Here is a 22965-nt window from a genome sequence, read left to right as displayed (position 1 = left end):
CTCTCTCTCTCTCTCTCTCTCTCCATCCCTTGGGCCCTTTGGGAGTAGAGCCTTGGCAGGATCTGATGAACTGCAGCATTGTCAGGGGTGATTGCAGGTGTCCAGCTCCGTCTCCCTGAATGTTGTGACAAATCCCTCTAAAAGGTAAGCGAGGTCATAAAATCTTCTTACAAACACTTCAAAAAACTGCAACTTAAGACACACTCTGTGCACATCCAGCACGTGTGCAAGCGCAAAGACACACTAATAGTTTACTGTGTGTGTGTGTGTGTGTGTGTGTGTGTGTGTGTGTGTGTGTGTGTGTGTGTGTGTGTGTGTGTGTGTGTGTGTGTGTGTGTGTGTGTGTGTGTGTGTGTGTGTGTGTGTGTGTGTGTGTGTGTGTGTGTGTGTGTGTGTGTGTGTGTGTGTGTGTGTGTGTGTGTGTGTGTGTCGAAGCAACGCAGGTGCAGTCAGGGACACCGAGGAAGAAACAGGCCTCCTGCCCTTTGAACTTGATCTTGAAAAGAAAGCTGTCTTCCCATCCTGTCAAATAAGCTTAACTGCTATGCCCTGGAGCATAGTCAGCACACACTGGTCTGGCGATAAAACCTCGAGCCATTCATTTGTTCACTGAAAGCATTCATACAAATTTAAAACGTTTTCATTACACACTTTTCTGAAACGACTTCAGTGGCAGGTATTGTCAGCAGTGATTTATACCGTCAGTCGTTTTCCTTTTAAACTTTATTTCCGAAAAATCTGTTATATTTTAATCTTTTTTTGTCTTTGTTCCACAAAGTTACGTGACAGTCCAGGTAAAAGGTTTAACTTTATTATCGACAAGTGTGTTCCTGCGGCAGACGGCTTCAATTTACATGGTGGCGGATTTGAGGCTTGTGTGAATGTGTTGGTGTGTGTGTCTCCAGAGCTCCAGATATACAACTTTGGTTCAAGGCCTTTGTTTTTTCTGCTGTGACTCTCCGTCCTAACACCGTGGCCCTGTGAAATACTTTTCTCTCTCTTCTGCTGTTGAATGATGGGGCTTAAAAAATTTTGGAAAAAAAAACAGTGGAAAGGGAAAAGTACAGCTTTAGTTGCGGTGGTGATGATAACTGAAAGATGGATTGGCCTCACAAAACCTGCAGATACTTTGGTTACTTTCTGTCTGTTTCATGTGGCAGTGATGAGCGTCTCTTTCACTGGAGGTGTAGACCAGGAAGAAGAAGGAGGAGAGGAGGAGGAGGAGGAGGCGAGGTTGAGAGGCCGTAAGTGGGGCCTGAGTAGTTTCTTTATCAGCTCACTGATATGAGACTGCTCAATGCACTCCTTGTCTCTGCTTATCACCACTAATTAAAACATTGGGATTCCTCCGGCTGGCTCTGGAGGAGTGTGTGTCTGTGTGTCTGTGTGTGCGCATGTGTGTGTGTCTGTGTGTCTGTCTGTCTGTCTGTCTGAGCGTATGTGTGGGAGACATGAGAGCGGAGAGGAGTCAGAGGAAGGAAACGTAGCAGCTTGGAAGACTTCCTGTCCATCTAAGGAGAGAGGGCCTAAACCACCGACAGACATGCTGTTTCGACAGATGCATAGAGACGACACACTTCATGCAACCTTTTGAAACAGGTAGAATAAATTTAGTATCAGTCCTATATCTTATTGATTTTCAAAACAGTGCAAAGTATTAACCATTAACTATTTCTTACTGACCTTTATTATGAACTAAGGGGACGTGTGTTGGTACGGTGACTTTCTTTTGTCTTACTTTCCAGTCTCTTGTGAGCTTTACCTTTTGCCTCAATCTCTCTCCAAATTGACTCCAACTCTCAGCCCTGAACATCCTGTATCTGCCCCTTAATGGACACACACAACACATACTGTAAACACACACGCACACGCACACACACACACACACACACACACACACACACATGCACCATGAGGACTAGACCTGTGTTACTTCCCTCCTAACTGGGCCTGTTCTTTTTAGGTTCTGGGTGGGCTCATCCCTCTGTCCGTTCTAATCCTCGTCATGACTCCTGCTCCTGCAGACACGGACCTGGAATCACTGGGTCTCTCTGCAGGATTCGATGCTGTGACCATTGGGCCACAGTAGCTGCCGGGTGCTGTCCACTCTGCTCGGCCTAAAACTAGTGAACAGTGAACGCCAATTTCGGCTGATTAAATGGAGCCGCTCTAATCCGTCTCAAAGGTGTGATATCTAATTCCTCTTGAAACCGCGGGTGGTGGGATCGGGGAGGTGGGGCTTCTGAGTGCTGATGAGGTTGCCATGTGATGGATGTGCCGTCCCCACGGGGAGTTGAAGTCTTATAGCTTTACTGTAAATGTTTACATTCCTACATGCACTGATGCTATCTGCTAATAGTTTCTGGAACAAGCCTGAAGAGTCCCCTGGGTGGGATTATTTGCAAATGTGTGTGTTTGAGAGAGAGAGAGGAGAGAGAGGAGAGAGAGGAGAGAGAGGAGAGAGAGAGAGAGGAGAGAGAGAGAGAGAGAGAGAGAGAGGAGAGAGAGAGAGAGAGGAGAGAGGAGAGAGAGATAGAGAGAGAGAGAGAGAGAGAGAGAGAGAGAGAGAGAGAGAGAGAGAGAGAGAGAGAGAGAGAGAGAGAGAGAGAGAGAGAGAGAGAGAGAGAGAGAGAGAGAGAGAGAGAGAGAGCGCAGGTCAAAGGTGATCAGATCTGTCTTTAAACAGAGGTATTAACCATGACCTCTCTCCTTCCTGAGTCGTGCCCTGTGTCTGCTGAGTGCCAACACATTAATGGCAGCAAAGCACCCACACACACACGCCACTTCCCCTTTTCCCCAAAGAAAAACATTTAGCGGTTGTCACATTTGTTTCTTAAGGAACAATCGACGAGTGGCAGGGTCTGCCTCGTTTTGAGACGGTAAGCCTCTCCCAATCTCTCCTTACGCAGAGGTCTCGATGCCGGCAGCCAGCTAAGTGAATACGATATTGTTTAAATCAACAAGGCCCTTGAGAAAATGATTCCTGTTACAATAGGCCCATCGGAAATGCATTGTGTAATTGCTGCCCAGGAGCCCTGTGAGAATGCTCTGTCAATAGATCTGTATCTGAAAAGTGCAGCCAAGCGTGGATTACATAGGTGAGGACTGTCATTCCTGTGCTCCTCAAAGTAGACCGGCCCCACCCTCGACACATTCCTCCCAACTGAGACCAACAGAGGATACAAAAGAAAACTATCTGTTTCCACTGGCGTTAATAAGTCCCATTTAAATCTGCCATTTCGTGCTTTGTTGAGTCTTGGAGGCTGTTGATGATGATTATTCAAAGAGGCAGACAAACATGTTCTTCCGCACCGCTCTCCTTTTGTGCTCGCTTACTCTCTGTGTTATGAGCTCATTCACGGTGAGGCGCATAAATAAAGCGCAACTCAAAATGTTTACGTACTTGAGCATTACTATTAATACATACAGTAATGCTTGATGGCCCCGTCGCCTATACAGGCTGGAGCACATTCCCCGCCACATAGGCAGTTAAATAACTGTCATGGATGTAACCCCGAGAGTGATTTTGTGATAATTGAGCAATGGAAAGAGGATACAGACAATGTGTTTATGGTGCCGATATTGTTTTAATTGATAACTGGAGCAAGGCAACTGACCTAGTTCCACAGATGCTGAACTGCAAGGAACAAGACTGAGGATGGGGTCTGGGATCTCTCCCTGATCCATTCACTCGCCACGTACTTGAAGAACTGACACTGCACAGTTGAAATTGAAGTTTTGCTTTCAGACACAGACCAAGAGTCTGGTACTTCAGCTGAAGTACAACTCAGGCTGTTGGGAGTTTACTGTTGTTTTGCAAACACTTGGACATGAACCAAAGAACTGGACAAAATACAATTTTGACATGATGAAGCTAAGAGCAGGTTATTTAAATTCATTCGCTGGGGGGGCGTGAATGTCTGTTCCAGATTATATTAGTATTTAATAGCTCAACATCTCACTTGAAACTAAAAAAGGCAAACTCATGGAGGAACTAGAGAAAATAGAATGGATCACCTCAGTTATCTCCATCAAATAGTTGTTGAGATATTTCTGTCTGGACCAAAGTGATGGACTGAACAACTGACACAAGAAAGGGTCTGCTTCATTTCAACTTGGGTCTTATTTTCACAGTTTGCGGTCATAATTCCTGCCTGTATTAATAAAACTCTTGTCGCAGTTGCTTAAATCTGGGACTATGGTGAACTAAACATACTTTGAGGAAAACAACTAAATCAAATGTTTTATTCATTACAGAACCGGTCCATTGTGAACATTCTGGTTCAACTTTGACCTCACATTTCACTTACTGTACAATGTTTACATGCTTACTCTAGTGCATTGACAGCCCATCTAGTGAAGTGAGTGTGTTTTGTAACTTCTGTGATTGTGTGGCTGCTTGTGTTTCTTCCTCATTAGACTTTCCTGTCGCGGTGTTGCCGTGTTCCCAGATTTCAGCAACATGGTGAGTACAATTACATCAAAAAATTATTCAAAACATGGAGGCAAAACACACAAAAACATGACCATTTTTTTTTAATAAACCAGAATGTAGATGAAGGGCCAGTGTCATTTTCTGAAAAAAAACATTCTCCTGAACCTCCTTATGGATGAGGTCAATAGCCATCAATGTCATCTTGGGTTATGTTACAGTCTACGTTTGTTTTCAGTGTCTTTCTCTGTGCTCTGTGGAAATTTACATCAGTGTGACACCACTGACCGGTGCAGGAGAAGAAAAACTTCTTATCGAGTCACAGTGAACAACGATGACATTAGCGACCATTCACCAGCACAATGCGAAATAATCAGCGGCCATAGAAAGCGGCATACCTCTGAGCCACAGTCCCGACCTTTGTGCTGCAGAATCGTAGTCGTCTGGGGTTTTGAATAGCGAGTACACCCTGTGTGTATGAAAAATAATAGGTTACCTTAATTGTGCCCTGCTGACTTACCGTACAGACAGTTAGCCGGGAAGAGATGTGTTATTTCTTGTACCCAGAAACCTGCCGTGCACCATGCCAACCACTTAGGAGAGCTTGAAGTGGTGTTTTGATACAAGCGTCAGATTAGGTTGTGGTCGGTGCCACGGTTTGGCACAGGGCGATCGCCAAAGTAGCTTGTTGTGGGAAATGTGAAGTTCAAGTGCCACATTTCTTGGATGTCTGGGCCTCTTCAGTTTTGTTATGTTGTACTAATAGACTTGAACAGGCATACAGCACCGTGCTGGAGACAAATAGTGTCAAAGTGATATCATTTAACTTGTTGCACAAGTATACACGAGGTATTTTATTTTCTGATTCCAAACCACATACAACACTTCTCTCCTCTGTTTGTCTGTACTGCATCAGTCAGGGCACACTCCAGTTCTCTGGCAGTTAAAACCAACTGGCTGCTAAGTGCAATCAGTGGAGAACTCTTCCAAAGCACTGGAGTCACCTCGTTTAACAATTATGTTTTTATATTCCCATGAAGTGTGGCTATTACTTTGGGGGTGAGGGTGCAGTCTTTTCAGGAGGGCATGATTAATGTGTGCTGTCTTGCGCAGCCTGGCTTTATGGTGCAACATCTCCACGGTCCATTGGCCCTCTATGACTCATGCAGCACACAGGCCTATGCAGGACTCTTAACAAACACGCACAAAACACACCTTTTAAAAAAAACATTAAATATTCAAGTTCTAAATATCGTTTGGCTGAGTCTGTGAAACATTTGAGTACCTCTGTGTAATACTAAAATGAGTAAACTTCAAATCAATCTGTTGTGGACACTCACAGATGTACTCTCCAAAAGGAGAGGGAAGGTCCATAAACCTCCTGCGGAGAGTCTGATCTTGCAGGTGTTATGTTGAGTTTCATGATCCATAAGGATGTCCCATGAATAAAATGAATACCTACTAAAAATGTCGGCGCCTCGGGCATGCTTCATGCACGTCGAGAAAAGCGATGGTCTGTATAAATTCAGGATTCCTCTCCGCTCTGCCTGGTCGCTTAAAATGGACTGTCACTGGCAGTGATGGAGGAGAGGGGAGAAGCAACTTATTATACGTAGATGTGGGGTCTTGAGGCAGCCAGCAAGGAACTCTCTGAGAATTAAGAGTGACAGGATTCAGTATTTACTGATGTATTTCGTAAATTATTAATATATTGTTTCCAATGCATTGTATGTATACATTGAACTATTTAGTATAACGGAAATGAAAGCAAATCACACCTTTTGTGAAAATGCATTTAACAGTTTGATATCATTTAGATTCCCACTGAATTCCACTTTAAAAACTCGTCCCCCTTTTCTCCTCAGTTTATTTTAGGACTGTACAAAAACGACTGCGGGAGGCGAGTTCAATCTTATACTTTAGCTTTTAAAATCAAAAAGCATGTATTATGTGTCTTAATTCCACAAGGGATTGTACAAACATAATTCTGAGGTAATAAAAAGAATGTTACCCTTCCCCCTTTCTGAGCCCAACCAGGTCAGAGAGAGAGAGAGAAACGTTTGAACCAATAACAACACTCAAATCTAGCTCTTAAATGTGAGAGATTTCATCACACAGACATTTCCTTAAATGGACTACACTCTCAAAAACACTATTGTTCACAGCAAGAAAATGTGAAATCATATACAAGTTTGTTTTTTTAATGTTGTCGATTTTAAAAACAATATGGTCTCTCTTTGAATCTGTGAATTTCATGGTGAGAAATATTTTACGAACCCTGACTAGAAGACCAAGTTCTGACACTGCTTTGCCTAAAAATGGAACAAAAATGCCAACGTGATATCAACACAAACAATTCAATTGAACCATAATGAATCCAAAAAAAAGAAAAGAAGAAGAAGATGATTGGTGCTGCACCATGCACGGCCTGAGCAGGAGGCTGCCAACAGCCACACGGACAGACAGGGCACCTCGTATTGGAAGTCCCCGCAGCTTCACGGCATCCAGTTGTTCGTGTTCCAGGGCTGGCAGTAGTAGTGCAGGTAGGGGTAGTGCTGGTGGGCCCGGTACAGTGGCACAGTCATCGGGATGTGCACTCCACTGGCGTGGAGGCACTGCTTCTGGCTGTCCCTCACCAGCACCTTGACTGCCACTTTCTTAGGCGAGCCGCACGCCGCCAGCTCGGCGGCCACCTGGCGCCGCTTGGTTTTGTACCTCCGGTTCTGGAACCAGATTTTGACCTGCGTCTCGCTGAGTTTCAGAGCCGCGGCCAGGTCGGCGCGCTCGGGCCCCGAGAGGTACCGCTGCGCGTCGAAGCGGCGCTCCAGCTCGTAGACCTGTGCGTGAGAGAAGGCCGCTCTGGAGCGCTTCTTCGTGCCGGGCCTGGACTGTCGCTCGTCGGCTGAGCGGCCCACCGTCTCCCCGCCGTGGCGACATCCAACCTCTGCCGCCCCCGCCTCCCTTCTCCGTGGGTTGTCCAGGTCCATGCAGCGCGACTGCTGGTCTGCAGCAACGCCTTGAAAATATGGTAAAAAAAAAATATAAATATATATATATTGTGAACTTTTACGCATCGTCACATATATATATATATATGTATATATGTGACGGCAATATGAGGATTACATGAAAGAAATCTTATATGTTTTTACAATCAAATCCCTCAGGTTCTGCAGCACAGCCTTTTGCTTCTAGTTTTGTTTTCTACCCTGACCTTTTTCAAACACCAACAACCCAACGGTGCAAAGAAAGAAAAAGAACTCTTACATTACATCAGATAACTGACCCTCATTCTTCTCCTTCTGATCACCATTACCAATGCCCCTAAAGATTTTTGGAGTCATACTAAGATGCAAAAAAAAAAAAATGCATTTAGTCCCTGTAAAAACTGCTCTCCTGCTCAAAATGTGTCATCACATAACTTTTCTGCTGTGAATTAAAACCAGCTTTTATACATGTAATTCAATTCTGCCAAATGGAATAAAACTCCTCACCTTGTGTGAGCTCCCTCTGCTCTCCTGTGTCCTCAGATCGGAGCTCTCCAAAACACAGCCTGAGACCAGGATGAAGTCTCTCCGGCTGGACGCGGCTCTCCTCCGCGCCTTGGTGACACGGACCAGGTAATCTGGTGCCATTTTGCGCTGAACAGATGTTGCGCTTTGTGGCGCAGAAGTCCTCTGTGCTCTTGGCTCTCGGCTTTCCCCGGGAATCACGTCCGGTGAGGATGGCTTTGATGGAGAAGGGCGAAAAACTCAATGTCATGATTGTAATAAGAGCACGGATAGTCCCAGGGGCTCGCGTGCGATTTATTCGGAAGCATCAAGAGAACAGCCCCTGGAAAGCCGGCGGTCCTCACTGGTTCGATCTTTTCGCCACTTTTCTCTAATTGTTCTAATTTAATTGTGGTGAACAAAGTTCGCTCTGCTAATGAACAGCCCACATCAGGAGCTGTCAAGTCTATTACAATATTCTGAGCAGGAGCAGCTCCAGTTAACACTTGATAGGCTGTTTTCTCTCCCGCATGGTCCCTCCTTCGCACCGCCCAGCTTCATAGTGTAAGTGCTCTAACTGAGGACGACGCACTGAGAGTTTGCATAAGCTCGCTTTTTTTAACTTACTGGTAAAGTGATTTTATCAGCATACGTTGTGAACATTATGTTATTTTTTTAAACAATTAATCTATGTAGCTTCATCTGTCATAGACAGTTTGCGAATGTCGACATGAAGAGAGTTTAGCCAATATTGTTCAGTATTACCGTGAATATAAGACATGAATTAGAGACCCGGAGAAGATGCCGTTAAGTTCTCTTGCAAAATTGAACTGTTTCTAACTCTGTGTGTTTATCAGGTATTTTGTTCCAAGTAAATTGTGGTGAGAAAGTCTGATGCGTAAAAGTTCACAAACCGTGCCTAAAACGCATGGTTTTTAAATCCTTCTGCAATGTGGCAGCTATTGTGAGAGACTGTAATTTTATTTGTGTTTTCTTCTTAACTATACAACTCTCTGACAGAAAATCATCCGGATTCAAAATTTGCTTGAATCCGTTAATTGGTCCCAAATTAACATGCGATTTATGTGAGTTTTTTTTTAGAAATCTTCTATTTTATACATACGAATATGGAAGTTGTTAGCCTAACACTAAGTTTTTAACAAATGTTATTACATAAATGTCCCTGAATGACCAAGGTTAACTATGGATGGAGCATTTTATTGTGAGAAAGGACGACTTCTCAGCCATGGTGCCCATGACAGGTGCGTAGCGCCGCCGTGTGGTGCCTGGATTCCGAAGTTAAGAGGTGCGTAAAAAGAAAAAAAGGAAACTATGCATTTAACCCCCCCCCCCACCCCCACCCCCACCCACACACACACACACACAACCACCACCACACGCACACACACACCACCACCACCACACCAAATCCTCCCTCTCTCTCTCTCTCTCTCTCTCACACACACACACACACACACACACACCAGCCCGCACATTACGCAATCAGCAGCCCTCTCCCCCTGTGAGGAGACGTGATGACAGATATTGAGATCTGCCTCCTACGTGTTGTTGTTTTTTCTTCCTCTGACTAAACAGAGAAATCTCTCGTTTCGCCACAGTGTGCAACGCAGCTCCAGAGTATCAATACAAAACAATATCTGGCGCAGGAGCAAGGACGTTGATGGAGAATTACACAATGCAAACAATTAGGTTCATTTCTAAATGTTACAATTGTGACGTTGATTTTTGAATGAAACAACCGTTCCCCCACCTTCTAATTCATAGTCACATACAACATGCCTGCATTATTACCGGAGTCCAAAAATATTTCCAACCTCCCTCTCTCTCTTTTCGCCTGTACGCGCACACGTGGCCTCTGGATCATTATTCATTTGAACTCTGCACGTGCCTCCACTAAATCTGTACAGTCAGCATTTAGTGAAAATGTATTCTACGACTTTATGGGTCGTGTGAAGAAATTAATATCTCTGTTACGCAGAATAGAAAAATCATGTTTAAATGTTGGTCTTGTGATGGATCAGCTGCATGGCAAAAGTCTCTGTCAGAGGTTCTCACATCCTAAAACGCTCCATTTTCACTGAACATAACAGCATAACCTTTTATCATTTTACATTTACATTGAATTATGGTATAGTATTCATTCAGATTAACGCATTATGGCTGCACGACATTTCCAAAGCCCTTCGGTGCCATGTTGGTGGCCGGGACGTTGGAGGGTCACCATAGAGCCTCTACCCCGGCGTCTCCACGCACTTTTACCTCTCTATATTTGGGCCCTGGTACTTTATTGTGAGCTCCTCGCCTTTGGAGACTTTGTTTTGGGCGAATCCACGCCTCGCGCAGCGATGAGCCGGAGCCGAGCCGAGCGAGCTGCTATCTTTAGAAGTATACGAGATAGCGATCGCAGCGCCTGTCACAGCAGCCGTGGCCAGGCCGCGTCCTCAGGCATCGCCGTCCTGTCGCCAGCTCTATTTACACTTGTGACTCCGCAGCACTTAACGCTGACACCAGGTATGTGTCCCACCGGCAGCGCGGTAGCCAGGGGAAGTGGCCAGCGAGGCTATCGGAGGAGACAAACCCTCGGTTTACTTTGCCATTCATCTCCATTAACAGTGTCTGGCGTTTTCGACCACGTCTGTGGCGGCGGTGTTTGTTTAAGTCCATCTCACGTATTTTTTTTTAATATAATTATGATATCATTGAAGTTAGTTGTATTATGAGGTTGTCTGATTAGGTTCATATTAGTATTGTTATTATTATCATCATCGTTCAGAGTAGGACGCTGTCATATTTCATTTAAAAAGATAATATTTCAGCGTAGTGCATCAACTAATGGGACCTATTCCAGCAATATTTATCACCCAAAGCCCTGTGAGTTTATTCGCTCTGTGGGTCCCGAGGATGTTCGCTGTCTGGTTAATGTCCTCCTGTGAATCCCGACCGGACATTAGGTCGCCTCTGAATTTCTCTCTGGGTTCTGCTTCTCGTCTCAGACCAAAGTCTACTTCTATTACAAGCTTTCTCACCAGCAGAAGGGAGAGGGGAAAATAACCTCTCTTGGCTTGAGAAACGATTTGCGACGATGAGAAACTATGTAGGAATAAAACCAACTCAGCATTCATTTATTTGAGTTTTCCCTATGAAGATTGAAATGTACTATGACGTATATCCAACAAAGGCAGAGACGTCTCACTGGGCATTAAAGTGTTTACGTTTTCACAGGCCAACACACACACACACACACACACACACACACGCACACACACACAAAGCCCAGGGTCACTTGTATCATTTAATTTCATCATTATAATGATTTAAAAAAACAGCATAACATATCACACTGTCTCAAAGAAAAAAAACAAACATAATACTTTAAAAGACTGCGTGTTGTGGTCCATGTTGATTTTTTTTTTTTTTTGGGGGGGGGGGGGTTAATTGAAATGGTGAGGCCAATAATTGATTCATCATGGGCTGCAATTTGAGCATGAAACATGTGTGTTTGTATGAACGTCCAAACAAATTTCTTTTTATTTTTTGGTTGCACATTACATCCGTTTTGAACCACATTGTGCCACATTACGCACAGTCTTTGTTCATCGAATATTCAATTCTACAATCGAATATTCAATAGGATAGTTATTTTATACATATACTGTATGCTTTGTATCTCAGTTAGTCTGTACTTTCCCAAACGTGTTACAGCTTTGAGATTTGTGCTCTCCTTGCAACAGTTCACGTGCGTTCAGTCTGTTCAGCCGTGCCACTGAAGTCTCTCCCGGCTTTGATTGTGCAGAGAGAGACCGCGCTACCAGGCCCGTATGCCCTGCAGAGTTCCTTGGCAGGGTGTGACCACCGGTCCCTGGGGCGCCTGGCTTTGCGTCTGTGCACCGAGGTTTCCCAAATTCATGTTCATAAAAGCGTTAGCGGCCGTGTTGCTGGGCGGCAGGGCAGGTAAACTAGAATACGTACACGAGTAGGTGTTGGTATACACCGAGCTGTTGTAGGCTGGGTAACTGTAGCTGTAGGGGCTTGGAGCTGCGACCGTGTAGGAGGCGTTATAGTTCTGGGATCCAGCGAGACAAGGCCTCCCGTCCCGGACCAGCACCGGCACAGCCACCCTCCTGGGCGGCGGCGGGTGGTGGTGGTGGTGGTGATGGTGGTGACCCGCCATCTCCAGGGTCTTGTCCTGCCGCTGCCTCTTACATTTGTACCTCCGGTTCTGGAACCAGATCTTGACCTGGGTGGAGGTGAGCTTCAGGGAGCTCGCCAGGTGCTCCCTCTCCGGCGCGGACAGGTACCGCTGCTGCTTGAAGCGCCGCTCCAGCTCGAACACCTGCGCCTGGGAGAAGAGGACGCGGGGTTTCCTCCGGGTCCTCTGCTGCTTGGTGGCGGGCTTCTCCGACTCTGGATCCTCACACTCGCCCCGCGACACGCCGCAGCTGTCTGCGTGGGGAGGGGGAGAAAAATGAACTGTACATCAGAGCTCCAAACGACGACATGGTAATTATTCTGTGTTTTCAAATATTTATCCAACACACGATTTCCGAATTACACTGATGAACAGATTCACTTTTTTCAAAAATCTCCTTTCCCTTTAAATGTTGAGACTGAACAGTTCATCTATAATTTTACTGTAGACTTTTAATATATATTATATTCCCTATCATTTGCAGGATAATTTGAAATATATTTCCCCATGTTGTTGACCATTATTAACGCACACATATATATGTATTTCTGTAGCCTGCATCATTTATAATATATAAAGTGAACGTGTAGCCCAGTGGATTGGAATTTTTTGCAAGTATTACTAATACATTAACCTTTAACTGAAAAAGTTACTACTCTCTCTCTTAATTACTACTTCATGAAGTGTTTCATCTTCCACGTGAACTCAAACCAGTCATTAATGTTCACATTGGAAATTAATGACGACGGTAAACATATTTCATGGGGAGATTTATTTTGATATCAGGGGCGGTTAAATGCCCAAATCTATACGAAATTGTGAATCTATTATTACATTGGTCGCTGTAGCACATTCCCTTTTTTAATTTGATTATTAAAAGTAGACTGTATACATTTAATTATTATGAATGTAAACACTTAAACCAACAAGCTTAATGTGCAGCGATTATATTTCTGGCAGCTAATGAAAAGCAAAGAACAATTTGTATGGACGTCCATTCTGCGAGCTGTGGCAATTGCTTATAAAGTATTTTTGTTGGAAATTATCATTATGGACAGAAGCAATTAAATCCATGGCTAATTGGTTTTTACATTTATTTTTATTTGATATATTTCATGTGTATAACAATCAGCACTGAGAACCTGTTCCTTCTCTTTCAATTCACTTCAACAAACAGCTGTGTTGCCATTTTATACAAACAATCAACACACGGTTTTATGTCTTAATTCCCCCAATATTGTCTATTAAAATCAATTTAGTAAATGATCGGTAATTGTTTTTGCAGGATAGGTGGTTATCTCTGCTGATTTACTACTTATATTATCGTCCGTGCTATTTCTTATTTCTTTTATTTATGCAATTAGCAACAAAGACAGCAGCCTCACATCGGTTAGAACAAGCCTCTGTACTCACTGCTGTCGTGCTCCTCCTGCTCGGTCTCCAGCCTCAGGTCCGCAGAGAGGTTCTGCTGCGGCATGCCGAACATCTCGACCTGCAGACCGGACCCCACCAGCCGGTCCGGTGCCGGCATGGAGTTGAGGTACGATATCCTCTCCTCGCTCTCCGAGAGGCCGGAGCTGATGGGACTTGGACTGTCCCTGCCGGCCAACATGCAGGAGGGCGGCGAGTGGGAGCGCGGGGGTTTGTTGTGCGGCTGTGACAGCGCGCCGGAGAGACCGAAGCACGAGACGAACTGGAGCTGGTGCTGCTGAGATTGCTGCTGCAGCTCTAACTTCAGAATGTCCTTCACAGAAAAAGGCGTGGTGGAAGAAGCTGTGACCGGACTGGGAAGCATTATCACCACCGGCAGAGAGGAGACGGATAAATAGTCGGCGGGTCCAAAATTGGACCGATTCGTCTCCGGAGAGCGCGCAGAAGGAGTAAATACCCCGTGCGTAAAGCGTGAAGGATGGCCGCGCAGTGCTCGTTTATCATGCGGACCGACGAGGACTGGCTTTCCTTCAGCTGTGACATCCCTCTCTGCTCTCTCTCTTGGCTCTGCTTCTATGGCTGGAGGGCTGAGAGGGGAGAGAGAGAGAGAGAGAGAGAGATAGAGAGAGAGCGATAGAGAGAGATAGAGAGATAGAGAGAGGTCGATCCTGTTTGGTTGGCTGTATTCAGAAAGAGCAGGATCAGCCAAGACACTGTCCTCTCCCTTTCAGTTACGTCCTGAAGCGGGGGAGGGAGTCTCTCTCTCCCCCCCCCCCCCGCCCCCCCCTCTCTCTCTCTCTATGTGTGTGTGTGTGTGTGTGTGTGTGTGTGTGTGTGTGTGTGTGTGTGTGTGTGTGTGTGTGTGTGTGTGTGTGTGTGTCTACAGTATAGGCCTATAATTTATGAAATAATATTAGCGTCACCGACTCCCCTCTGGCTCTTAAAGGTAAGGAAGTTAAGCTTTTTGTTTTCCCATTCAGCAGAAAACAGCAACACAGAAGGAGCAGCACTAAAGCCGTTTACGTTTCTATAATAATAAAATAATATATATAGCCTTACAGCAAAATCAATGGTCATATATTCGTTGACCTGAACGGCGTCCATGCTCTCCTCGTCTCTGCTGAACGGTCCCAACACACCAAGGCTCTTCTTCCCATCATCGCTGCGGTGGTTTCAAGATTAGGCATATCTTCGCTTCCTGTCTCGGCAATCCACGGATAAGATAATATGCCGCGCGACTGTGGGAAATGAGATGAAATTGGCAACCATGAGGAGGCACGAGGAATATAAATTTAGCGCTTTGTCGTTTGTTTATGTGTCCCCATAATTTGAGAAAGTTTTGCAGAATTTTATTTTCCGCCCAGTTTTGGCCAGCAACACGCTTTCCCTTGACATTATAGGTCAGTATTTCCGAAGAGAGAAAAAAAAAACATCCCTGGTTAAAATGATTGGTTTGCTTGGATGGAATTATCCTCTTCATGTGAGGCATTTAATACAATTAAAGAACAGCTGGAAATCCGCAGTTTTCAATTCCATAAACGGTGACAATAATAATAATAATAATAAAGATAAAATAATAATGTAACCTGCATTGGTTTATATATATATATATACATAATATCAATCATTATTATTTCATATATCAATCATTATTATTTCATCAGAAAATGTTCTTTAAATCCAGTTTACAGATTAATTTCTGCAGGTTTCCAGTGTTCCCAATATGTCTTATTTGATAAATATTAAAGAAAAAAAACAACAACATGTCATATTTAATAAATAACAAAGGCATTATAAAGAAAGAAAATCATTATAACGTGTGAAACTTCCATTTTACCTCTGCGACACAGGGCGGGCCTGCTGAAACGGGACACCTCGGTGCTGGTCGCCTATCTGTGGCCAAGTGCAGGCGCCAGGCTCTGACGGCGCATTGCGCCTAAACCGTGTGGAAAGAAAAGGAAGAAGCCTGCACGACGATAATCTCATCCGCTCGCCATCAACATAGTGCTGTTTAGATTAGGGCAATGTACCCCCCCCGACCCCCGACCCACCACCACCACCACCACCCCCTCCTCTTTAAAACGGTCCATTTAAGTGGAGTGTGAAATGCCTGCAAGAGGAATCAGGTCTGTGGAGAAAATGGACATTTTTTTTCAACGCGAGATTCCACACAGCGCCTCCAAAAACAAAACCCACCCCAAAACAAAGAAAAATAAAAACAGGTGGATGGTTAGTTAGTTAGTTTTCTCTCTGTCGAGGGTGATGTCGAGTTAGGTGGAATTCATGCGGATGAAGTCGACGAATCTGATCAATTGTTTTTCTCAATGAATGAGTGCAACGATTCAAATCGACAACAGCACAATTAAGTGATGCAAGTGAGGAGAGGTGATGTGTTAAGGTCCAAATAGTTTCGTTTTGAAAGTTTAACTTGGTTTATAATGGGCTCTGTCTGCGTCTGAGTGAACACCCACCGCTCATACCCACGTCCGCGGTGCACAAATGGGCACGATTAGCTCTTCGACCCCAAGAACGCGCACTCGCACGCGTAAAAGCCTCGCGGGGTCCTCGACCGGCCGTCATCGGTGGTCTTCGCGTGCCACCGGCCGCCCGAAGGTGGCCCAGCAAGAGACGCGTGTTTACGGAGCGGAAGAGTCTGTTTCCTGCCTGTAACAAAACCCAGACTCCCAGCTAGTGTCAAGGAGCTGCCCGGTGCTGAACGCGGCCCTCCTCCAATACATCATCCGCGTTTCGGAATCATCGTGATAAGCATGCAGGCAGGGTGAGGTCAGGCAGGCCCGCCACTCGGGTCAGCGCGGGGAGGCTTGCTGAGCTGGAAGACACACATTCCTCTCACTTCACTTCCATGGTGCAGCTTCTTTAGAGCTGGTGACTTGCCAGGCAGCGCTGGACATGTTTCTTCTTGTTCGGCTTCCTTCTCTCTGCAGGTCTCTTGAAGCCTGTGTCTTCTCCAGCTGAGTGGCAGGTGTATAGTCATATCAGTGGCTGCAGGAGCAGGCCCGGAGAACCAGTGACTCCAGTGCATGCATGGGGTTGAATGTTCCCGTGAAGACAGCGGGTCCCTGAACACAGAGTGGAAGTTTAATGACTTGGTAATGACTGCAATTATCTTTCCCCCTTTCCCCTGTGGTCTCCTTGCCTCCTTAAAGCCGAGAGGCGACTGGTGTTTGAAGGTTTTACCGCACTGGTTAACTCTGCATCCGCGCCCATACCTCCTGCGTCTGTGGGTGCACTGTACAGGCCTTGTGTGTTTATATATATATATATATATATATATATATATATATATATATATATATATGTGTGTGTATGTGTGTTATTATGACATGACAGAGCTTTGTGAAGTAGCACTCGACATCTTTCCACAAAGCGGTTGGTTGTTTACAGGTGAGACGGCTTGGACGTGTGATGAGGAACTGAAGTATGACGCCCCGTTTGTCTCAAGCCGCTCATAGACCGATAACAATAATAGGTTGTAACATTAGGGAACAGATTAGCTCAAGTGTGCCGGCGCAATCTGTTTTCCTCGATGTGAGTCCGGGAGATTGTCTTCTAATGAGGTCGTGATAGCTTTTCCCCTGCCTCTTGCATTAAAAGTGATGCGATGTAGAAGTGATGAGGCCCTAAAGATTCGAGGACCTTCGGAACGTAGAATGAAGAGCATGGTCGCCTCATGTTGCCTCGTGAAACGCTTTCCTTTCTTCTTTTTATTTCACGGCCATCCGTTGGAAACGCAAAGGACCAAGCTGTTTGTGTGTCAGCAAGGGCTCAGTTCTTCTAGGTCCCGGAAGGGGAGTCTTATCAGTAACGCACGTGATGGTGTCAGTAGCCAGGACCCAGACTCTGCTATTGTGCCCCTGCCTGGGCCTAAGTGACGGATGACAGCGCCTTCTCACTGGAGGAAATGAGCAGGCCAGAGGCGAGCCTGGGGGCCAGATTTTTTACCAAAACCCCGTTCTCACCCACGCACGTTCGGCTCAGATTTTGAGTCAACTATTCCACGACGGTGGACCTAAAGGCGGCAGCTAACTTGCGTGTTTTCGGCGACAGCCCACCGGGGCTCCTTGTGTAGATTAGGTAAAAGATACCCACATTTTTTTTAGGTTGATTGAAAGATCGTGAAAGGGCGATGTGTTTGAAAATCAAAGCCCTGTTCTTAGTATCAAGGGTCTCACTTGGAGACCATGAGAGGAGGAAGTGAGGTCAGGCCAGTCTGGGTCTCCTGCCCTTTGGCCTCCCCTGGGTCTCATAAATTAGCCTGCTGTAATTCTCTCCCAGACGGCCTTGCCCCAGCAGGTGTGTGTTTGTATATATGAGCGCTAACAGGGGATGTAAGGGCTGCGATGTCCATGATCTACGGTGTTGGGAATGTCGTTTGGGAGGAAACACGCAACCTAAATATGCTTATCCTCTCTGCTGCCTCACAGGCCATTCAGATAACGAGTGAGCGGAGGCGGGCGCTCTCTGAATAAGGATGTGTGGGGCGTGGACATTCCCTCTCGCTGCTCGTGTGTTCTGTCCAACTCGGCCAGAGCTGGTGAAAAAATATTAAAAATATCAAAGGTTGAATCGAGTTCATCTTGCTTTCTGCGGGGACGTTCTCTCGGGGCAGTAATGACTCTCTTGGGGGAGACAATGTTGCTGTAAAGTAAAAGCATGCATGCATCCTGGCTTCAAGAGGTAAACATCCTAGAGGAAAAAATGCTACCGTCTCCGCAGCAACCGCGGTCGTATCTTTATCAATGTGACAGTTTGTTTTGGCAAAACGCTCCTCGTGACTTAAGTTCAATTTTTGTAAATAATTACTGTATAAAATACCAAGCCATGTTGTATCAGTGTCCTGCTGTTTGTTGACAGCAACAATGGGCTGTTGCTAAAGCTGCAGTTCAGATTGAATGTCACTGTAAACATGGAGACTGTCCTTCAACTGGACGACTTCGGCCCCCGAGCCCCAGCATTCGCAGGCATCCGCTCTCATATGGATATCGGGCCCACTATTCTGGAGCTGACCCTGACCTCTGACCTCTTTGTGATTGCGAGAATAACATCAGACGATCTCCCCCAGTGTGGATTAACAAAATATCACATTGTTTGAGCTCATGAAAGATGCGTTCAGGATTCTTGACACCTTCCATTTTTTTGTGTGTGGCAGTTTGCTTTATGCGGACAAAAAAAAAAAAGCAGTTAGGGTCAAAAAAAAAATCCAGACATGAGTCTTCCACTTCCTGTCTTTGTTTCTTAGAAGGCATATTAGTATAAAGCTGAGGTCTGGAGAGCTAGAGTTGGCCAAAAGACAGCATCAATCAATTAGAATAGCTCAATGTGGACCTTGTGTTCGAGGTTCCACCCAGCCGCATTGGGTAAAAGCCACGTCGGTGAGAGGACGTGACCCTCAAGCAGACCTTGGTGGATATTACCATCCTTGTCAGATATGATCAAATACATGAAAAGGACCAAAATGCATAAAGTATCAGTTTCTTAAAAGTTTGTCACAGGTGAGAAATAAAACATTTTTGTTTTAGTCTGTTTTTAATTTAAAATGCTTTGTGGCTTTGTTTTAGAACAATGTTATTTAAGTTTTTTTTTTATCATTATTATTATTGAGCAAATTGATAGGTTCATGTCTGTACAATAAGTATTAGGTTCCCTGTACAGCCTGTAGCCACTGAGCTTAGCTCAGAGACTGGAGACGGTGTGAAACAGATAGTCTGGCTCCGTGTGGAGGTAACCGGAGCCACTCGGCACCACCTCTAAAGCTCACTAATTAACACAGCAACTTGTTTTTAACACTTTGGTTTCTGTGTGGATTAAACAAATTAGCGAGCTTTAGGGTTGCTGGTGGGTGGATAGTGTTACTTTTGGACACAAAAATAACCAATCTTCCCTGGACACCGTTGCTGGCAGCTGCCGGCTGTATGGTTCCATATTTATCGTATGGATATGATAAGCGGTATCGATTGTCTCGGGACAAAGAAAACAAAGAAGCTAATTTTCACCACAATGTTGAGCTATGACATTCCAGTATCCTGGCACCTGGGGTGACATTGCCAGGATTCCTCTGAGCTCTGAGAACACCTTTAGAATGGCGTGTCGTCTAAATGTGAGTCTAAACAAATGTGTTGTTATGCTCTTCCGCTGCAGTGGAAAGTGTGTGGTTGCAACTTAAAAATTCATGTATTTGCACATCTAAAATATAAACAGCCATGGGTGTATTGCTGACAAATTTGCAAGACTAATTTAAGTAATTTCAAGACAAATTGAATTTGTACTTCATTTGAATACACTAATCCAAATAACTTTGTTCACTCGGTTGTTTGAATATTGTCTTTACTCATGCAGATAATGAGGCTTTCCCCTGAACTCTACAGACTAAAATTTAAAGAGCAAAGGTTACATGTTTGAATGCAAACGAAAATCATGTTTTAATATCAATTGGAGCACACACAGGTATGTACACACAACCAAACCTGCACAGGCGTACAAGTGTGAATACACTGGCCGGAATGTAGACAGACGCACCGAGCGCTGGTGTCTGTTATTGCATGCATGCTCCATCAGTCATTGGACTACACAGGGAGCAACAGGGAGGTCCTGTGCTAGTTGTTGCTGCTGTGTCTAGTCCCTTGTTAGAGAATTGATGACACTGTCTTTGGAAAACAAACAAGACGGGAAACTAAAAAGGTGGTCACTCACCACAACTCTCTGACCCAGAGACGCAGAGGCCATCGCAACATGTGAGCAACACTGCAACATCCCCCTTGGAATGTGCCGCAGTGTGTGTGTGTGTGTGTGTGTGTGTGTGTGTGTGTGTGTGTGTGTGTGTGTGTGTGTGTGTGTGTGTGTGTGTGTGTGTGTGTGTGTGTGTGTGTGTGTGTGTGTGTGTGTGTGTGTGTGTGTGTGTGTGTGTGTGTGTGTGTGTGTGTGTGTGTGTGTGTGTGTGTGTGTGTGTGTGTGTGTCTGCGCGCGCGCGCACATGCTCCTGTTTGTGTTTCTGTGATACCACAGCTGGAATGTGACTGTCTTGTGCCTGAATGTGTGCCTTTGTGTGTTTCAGTGTCCTGCAGCAGCAATGCTAACCATGCATGCAAAAATGAAAACACAGGTAAAAGAAACCTTGTTGGCACAACTACCCTTTTTTTTTTTCTTAACGTCATATTTGCATTGCACTGCTAGATGCCAAAATAAATGTTCCACATATCACTGTCAAGGAAATAAAGAGACGGTTCCTGTGAATGCTCTGTGAATGTTTGGCTGACTAATGCATTCATCCTGATGTGACACACTCTCCCTCTGGGCACTGTCTTGCTGGAGGCTACTCCTGTCACTCCCCGCTCTGACTCACACTTCACATCACAGTGCAGCCCGTGGCCCCCGGGGGCATCCCACTACGCACACACACACCAGACACTCCTCTGGGCCCCCAAGCCTTGTTCTGGGAGCTCAAATCCTATAATTGCAGAGCTGACAGTTATAGCTAACATACAAGAAACCCTCACCTGGTCGGAAAGAATGAAAACATCTACTGTCAGAGTGAAGCGAAGAGATGAGTAGGGGTGGCACCAGGTATGGGAAAAGTGAGTAACCTCTGGGATGAAACAGGAGGAGAAAATAGTAACTTAGTGTTCTATAATAACTGGTATCAGGATTAACTGTATCACTTTTTTTAAGTATCCTTTTTATGGGCTTACGAGGTGTAACTGATGCTTTAGTAGTGGCCGTTGATTCATGATTTGTATGTCAGACATAAGACAATATTCAATTAACAGCAGATTTATGATCTTTATGAATTTTTCACAGCCGTGAATTATTGACTATAGTGTGTTCCTGTGCAATAAATCATTAATCAACAATTTTAAGTTAAAAATACTTTTTTGGGGGGGCCATTTGGGTAAAAGGGAACAAGATACACAACACAACACTGGTGTATTATCACTTTATGACAGGATAAACTATTTCCTATTCACACACCAAGTAGACATGGAGCAATATTGGTGTTCATTTGTAAATCCAATAATTATTATGTTCTGCTGGTTTTCTACCAACTACTAACAGAAATACATCTTTAGCTACTATGTGTTAAACTGTGCTCACTGGCTAGTTGCTTTTAAACTTTGTGTGTCTGCTGTTTGGTTTTGAGCCGGTAATGTACAGTGGGTTTATCAAAACAATGACCTGAAAGACAGTAAAATTCTCCAAACAGATGAGAGGAATTGCAGAGTTTGATGAGTTGTCATTATGAGTGGCATGTTTCACCTTACTTTTCATCCCACTGTAAGTAACAAATATTAATTACTGCACATTTAACTAAATAAAATGTGACTTTCCATGGGATGTCTTAATATGACAGAAACAATTGGACCTATAACTGATCCATAAAGCACAGAAGATCCCCTCAAGACATGGTTTAAAACCCATAGAAATTTGTTGAGTGGAATAATAATTTCTCTCTGATATGGCTTCTCCACAAAAAGGTCAATAACCTAGTTACAGATTCTTTAAAATAATTTTTCTACAGCCTGTGAATATATACATTTTGTTCATTTCAACAAGCATGTGTACAGTGTCTTAGACTACCACTTTTATTTTAGAGGTGTTATGTTTTTTTAAGTAAGAATTTATTAACCAATTATAAAAACGTTAGTTAAAACTTACAAGCCCTTTATAAAATATGGTTAATTTTAAGGTGTAACACACCACCATCCCTATGTTTACACCACTACTCAACTCAACAATTGCAACAGCCTAATCCCTGACTATTTACAGCAAGTAGGAGTTTTAAGTATATAACTTCATTGTCTCATTAACCTATAATAAGTATCTTATTTTTTTAGCTAGATGCGTTGAACTAATTTTAACTCTGCTTATGCACCAATGCACATTATATAATCTGATCATATGTTTTGTGTGCAAAATCTTAATCTGCGAGTTTATTAATTGTAACTACGGCTGCCAGTTATGGTGGAGTACAAGGTACATTTTCTTCCAAAGTGTAGAAGACTCAAAGTAACTAGCAGCAGAAAGTGGAAATATCCATTGTACATACACTTCAAAAGTATTAGTAGATACCTAATGTACTGAGGACGTTATATTCAATCGCATTCCACCACTGAAAGCCAGTTGTTACCAGTTATAAGCCATATGTATAATATTCCTTATTAGAAGTCAAGACTGTTTTAACGCATCTGTGTTTTAACGCACTAACTAGGTTGAGCCATGCAACGGCCCTTCTCTACACGAAGGATAACATTCAGAGCCAGCGCTGAGGCCTCAGACGCCCTGAGCTAGGCCCCTAGTGCAGCTGAAAAAAGCTTTCCGACAAACTCATGTTCCTGGTAGATGGTAGAGCAGGTTGGAGTGGATTTCATTTATCAACCACTTCTTGC

General features: G+C 44.4%; 2 protein-coding genes across 3 annotated transcripts; both read right to left on the bottom strand.

Annotated features, from left to right (window-relative positions):
- Positions 1-4519: 4519 nt before the first annotated feature.
- nkx3.3 (NK3 homeobox 3) lies at positions 4520-9185 on the bottom strand. The gene is made up of 2 exons (XM_035606651.2): positions 7927-9185; positions 4520-7448 (listed from the first exon to the last, which is right to left on the bottom strand). Exons 1-2 carry the CDS (start codon positions 8192-8194, stop codon positions 6928-6930), a joined length of 789 nt encoding a protein of 262 aa, XP_035462544.1. The 5' UTR covers positions 8195-9185; the 3' UTR covers positions 4520-6927.
- Positions 9186-11039: 1854 nt separating this feature from the next.
- Positions 11040-15613, bottom strand: nkx2.3 (NK2 homeobox 3). Of its 2 annotated transcripts, XM_035606650.2 has the most exons (4): positions 15402-15613; positions 14624-14802; positions 13547-14151; positions 11040-12387 (listed from the first exon to the last, which is right to left on the bottom strand). In XM_035606650.2, exons 3-4 carry the CDS (start codon positions 13926-13928, stop codon positions 11750-11752), a joined length of 1020 nt encoding a protein of 339 aa, XP_035462543.1. In that variant the 5' UTR covers positions 13929-14151; positions 14624-14802; positions 15402-15613; the 3' UTR covers positions 11040-11749. The 2 variants fall into 2 exon arrangements, with proteins under 2 accessions (XP_035462543.1, XP_047191213.1); XM_047335257.1 differs by lacking the exons at positions 14624-14802; positions 15402-15613 and having other exon boundaries at positions 13547-14248.
- Positions 15614-22965: the final 7352 nt, after the last annotated feature.

The sequence above is a fragment of the Scophthalmus maximus genome, chromosome 10 (assembly GCF_022379125.1).
Source record: "Scophthalmus maximus strain ysfricsl-2021 chromosome 10, ASM2237912v1, whole genome shotgun sequence".
In the NCBI taxonomy this organism is placed as follows: domain Eukaryota; kingdom Metazoa; phylum Chordata; class Actinopteri; order Pleuronectiformes; family Scophthalmidae; genus Scophthalmus; species Scophthalmus maximus.
This window is presented reverse-complemented; position numbering and strand designations above follow the sequence as displayed.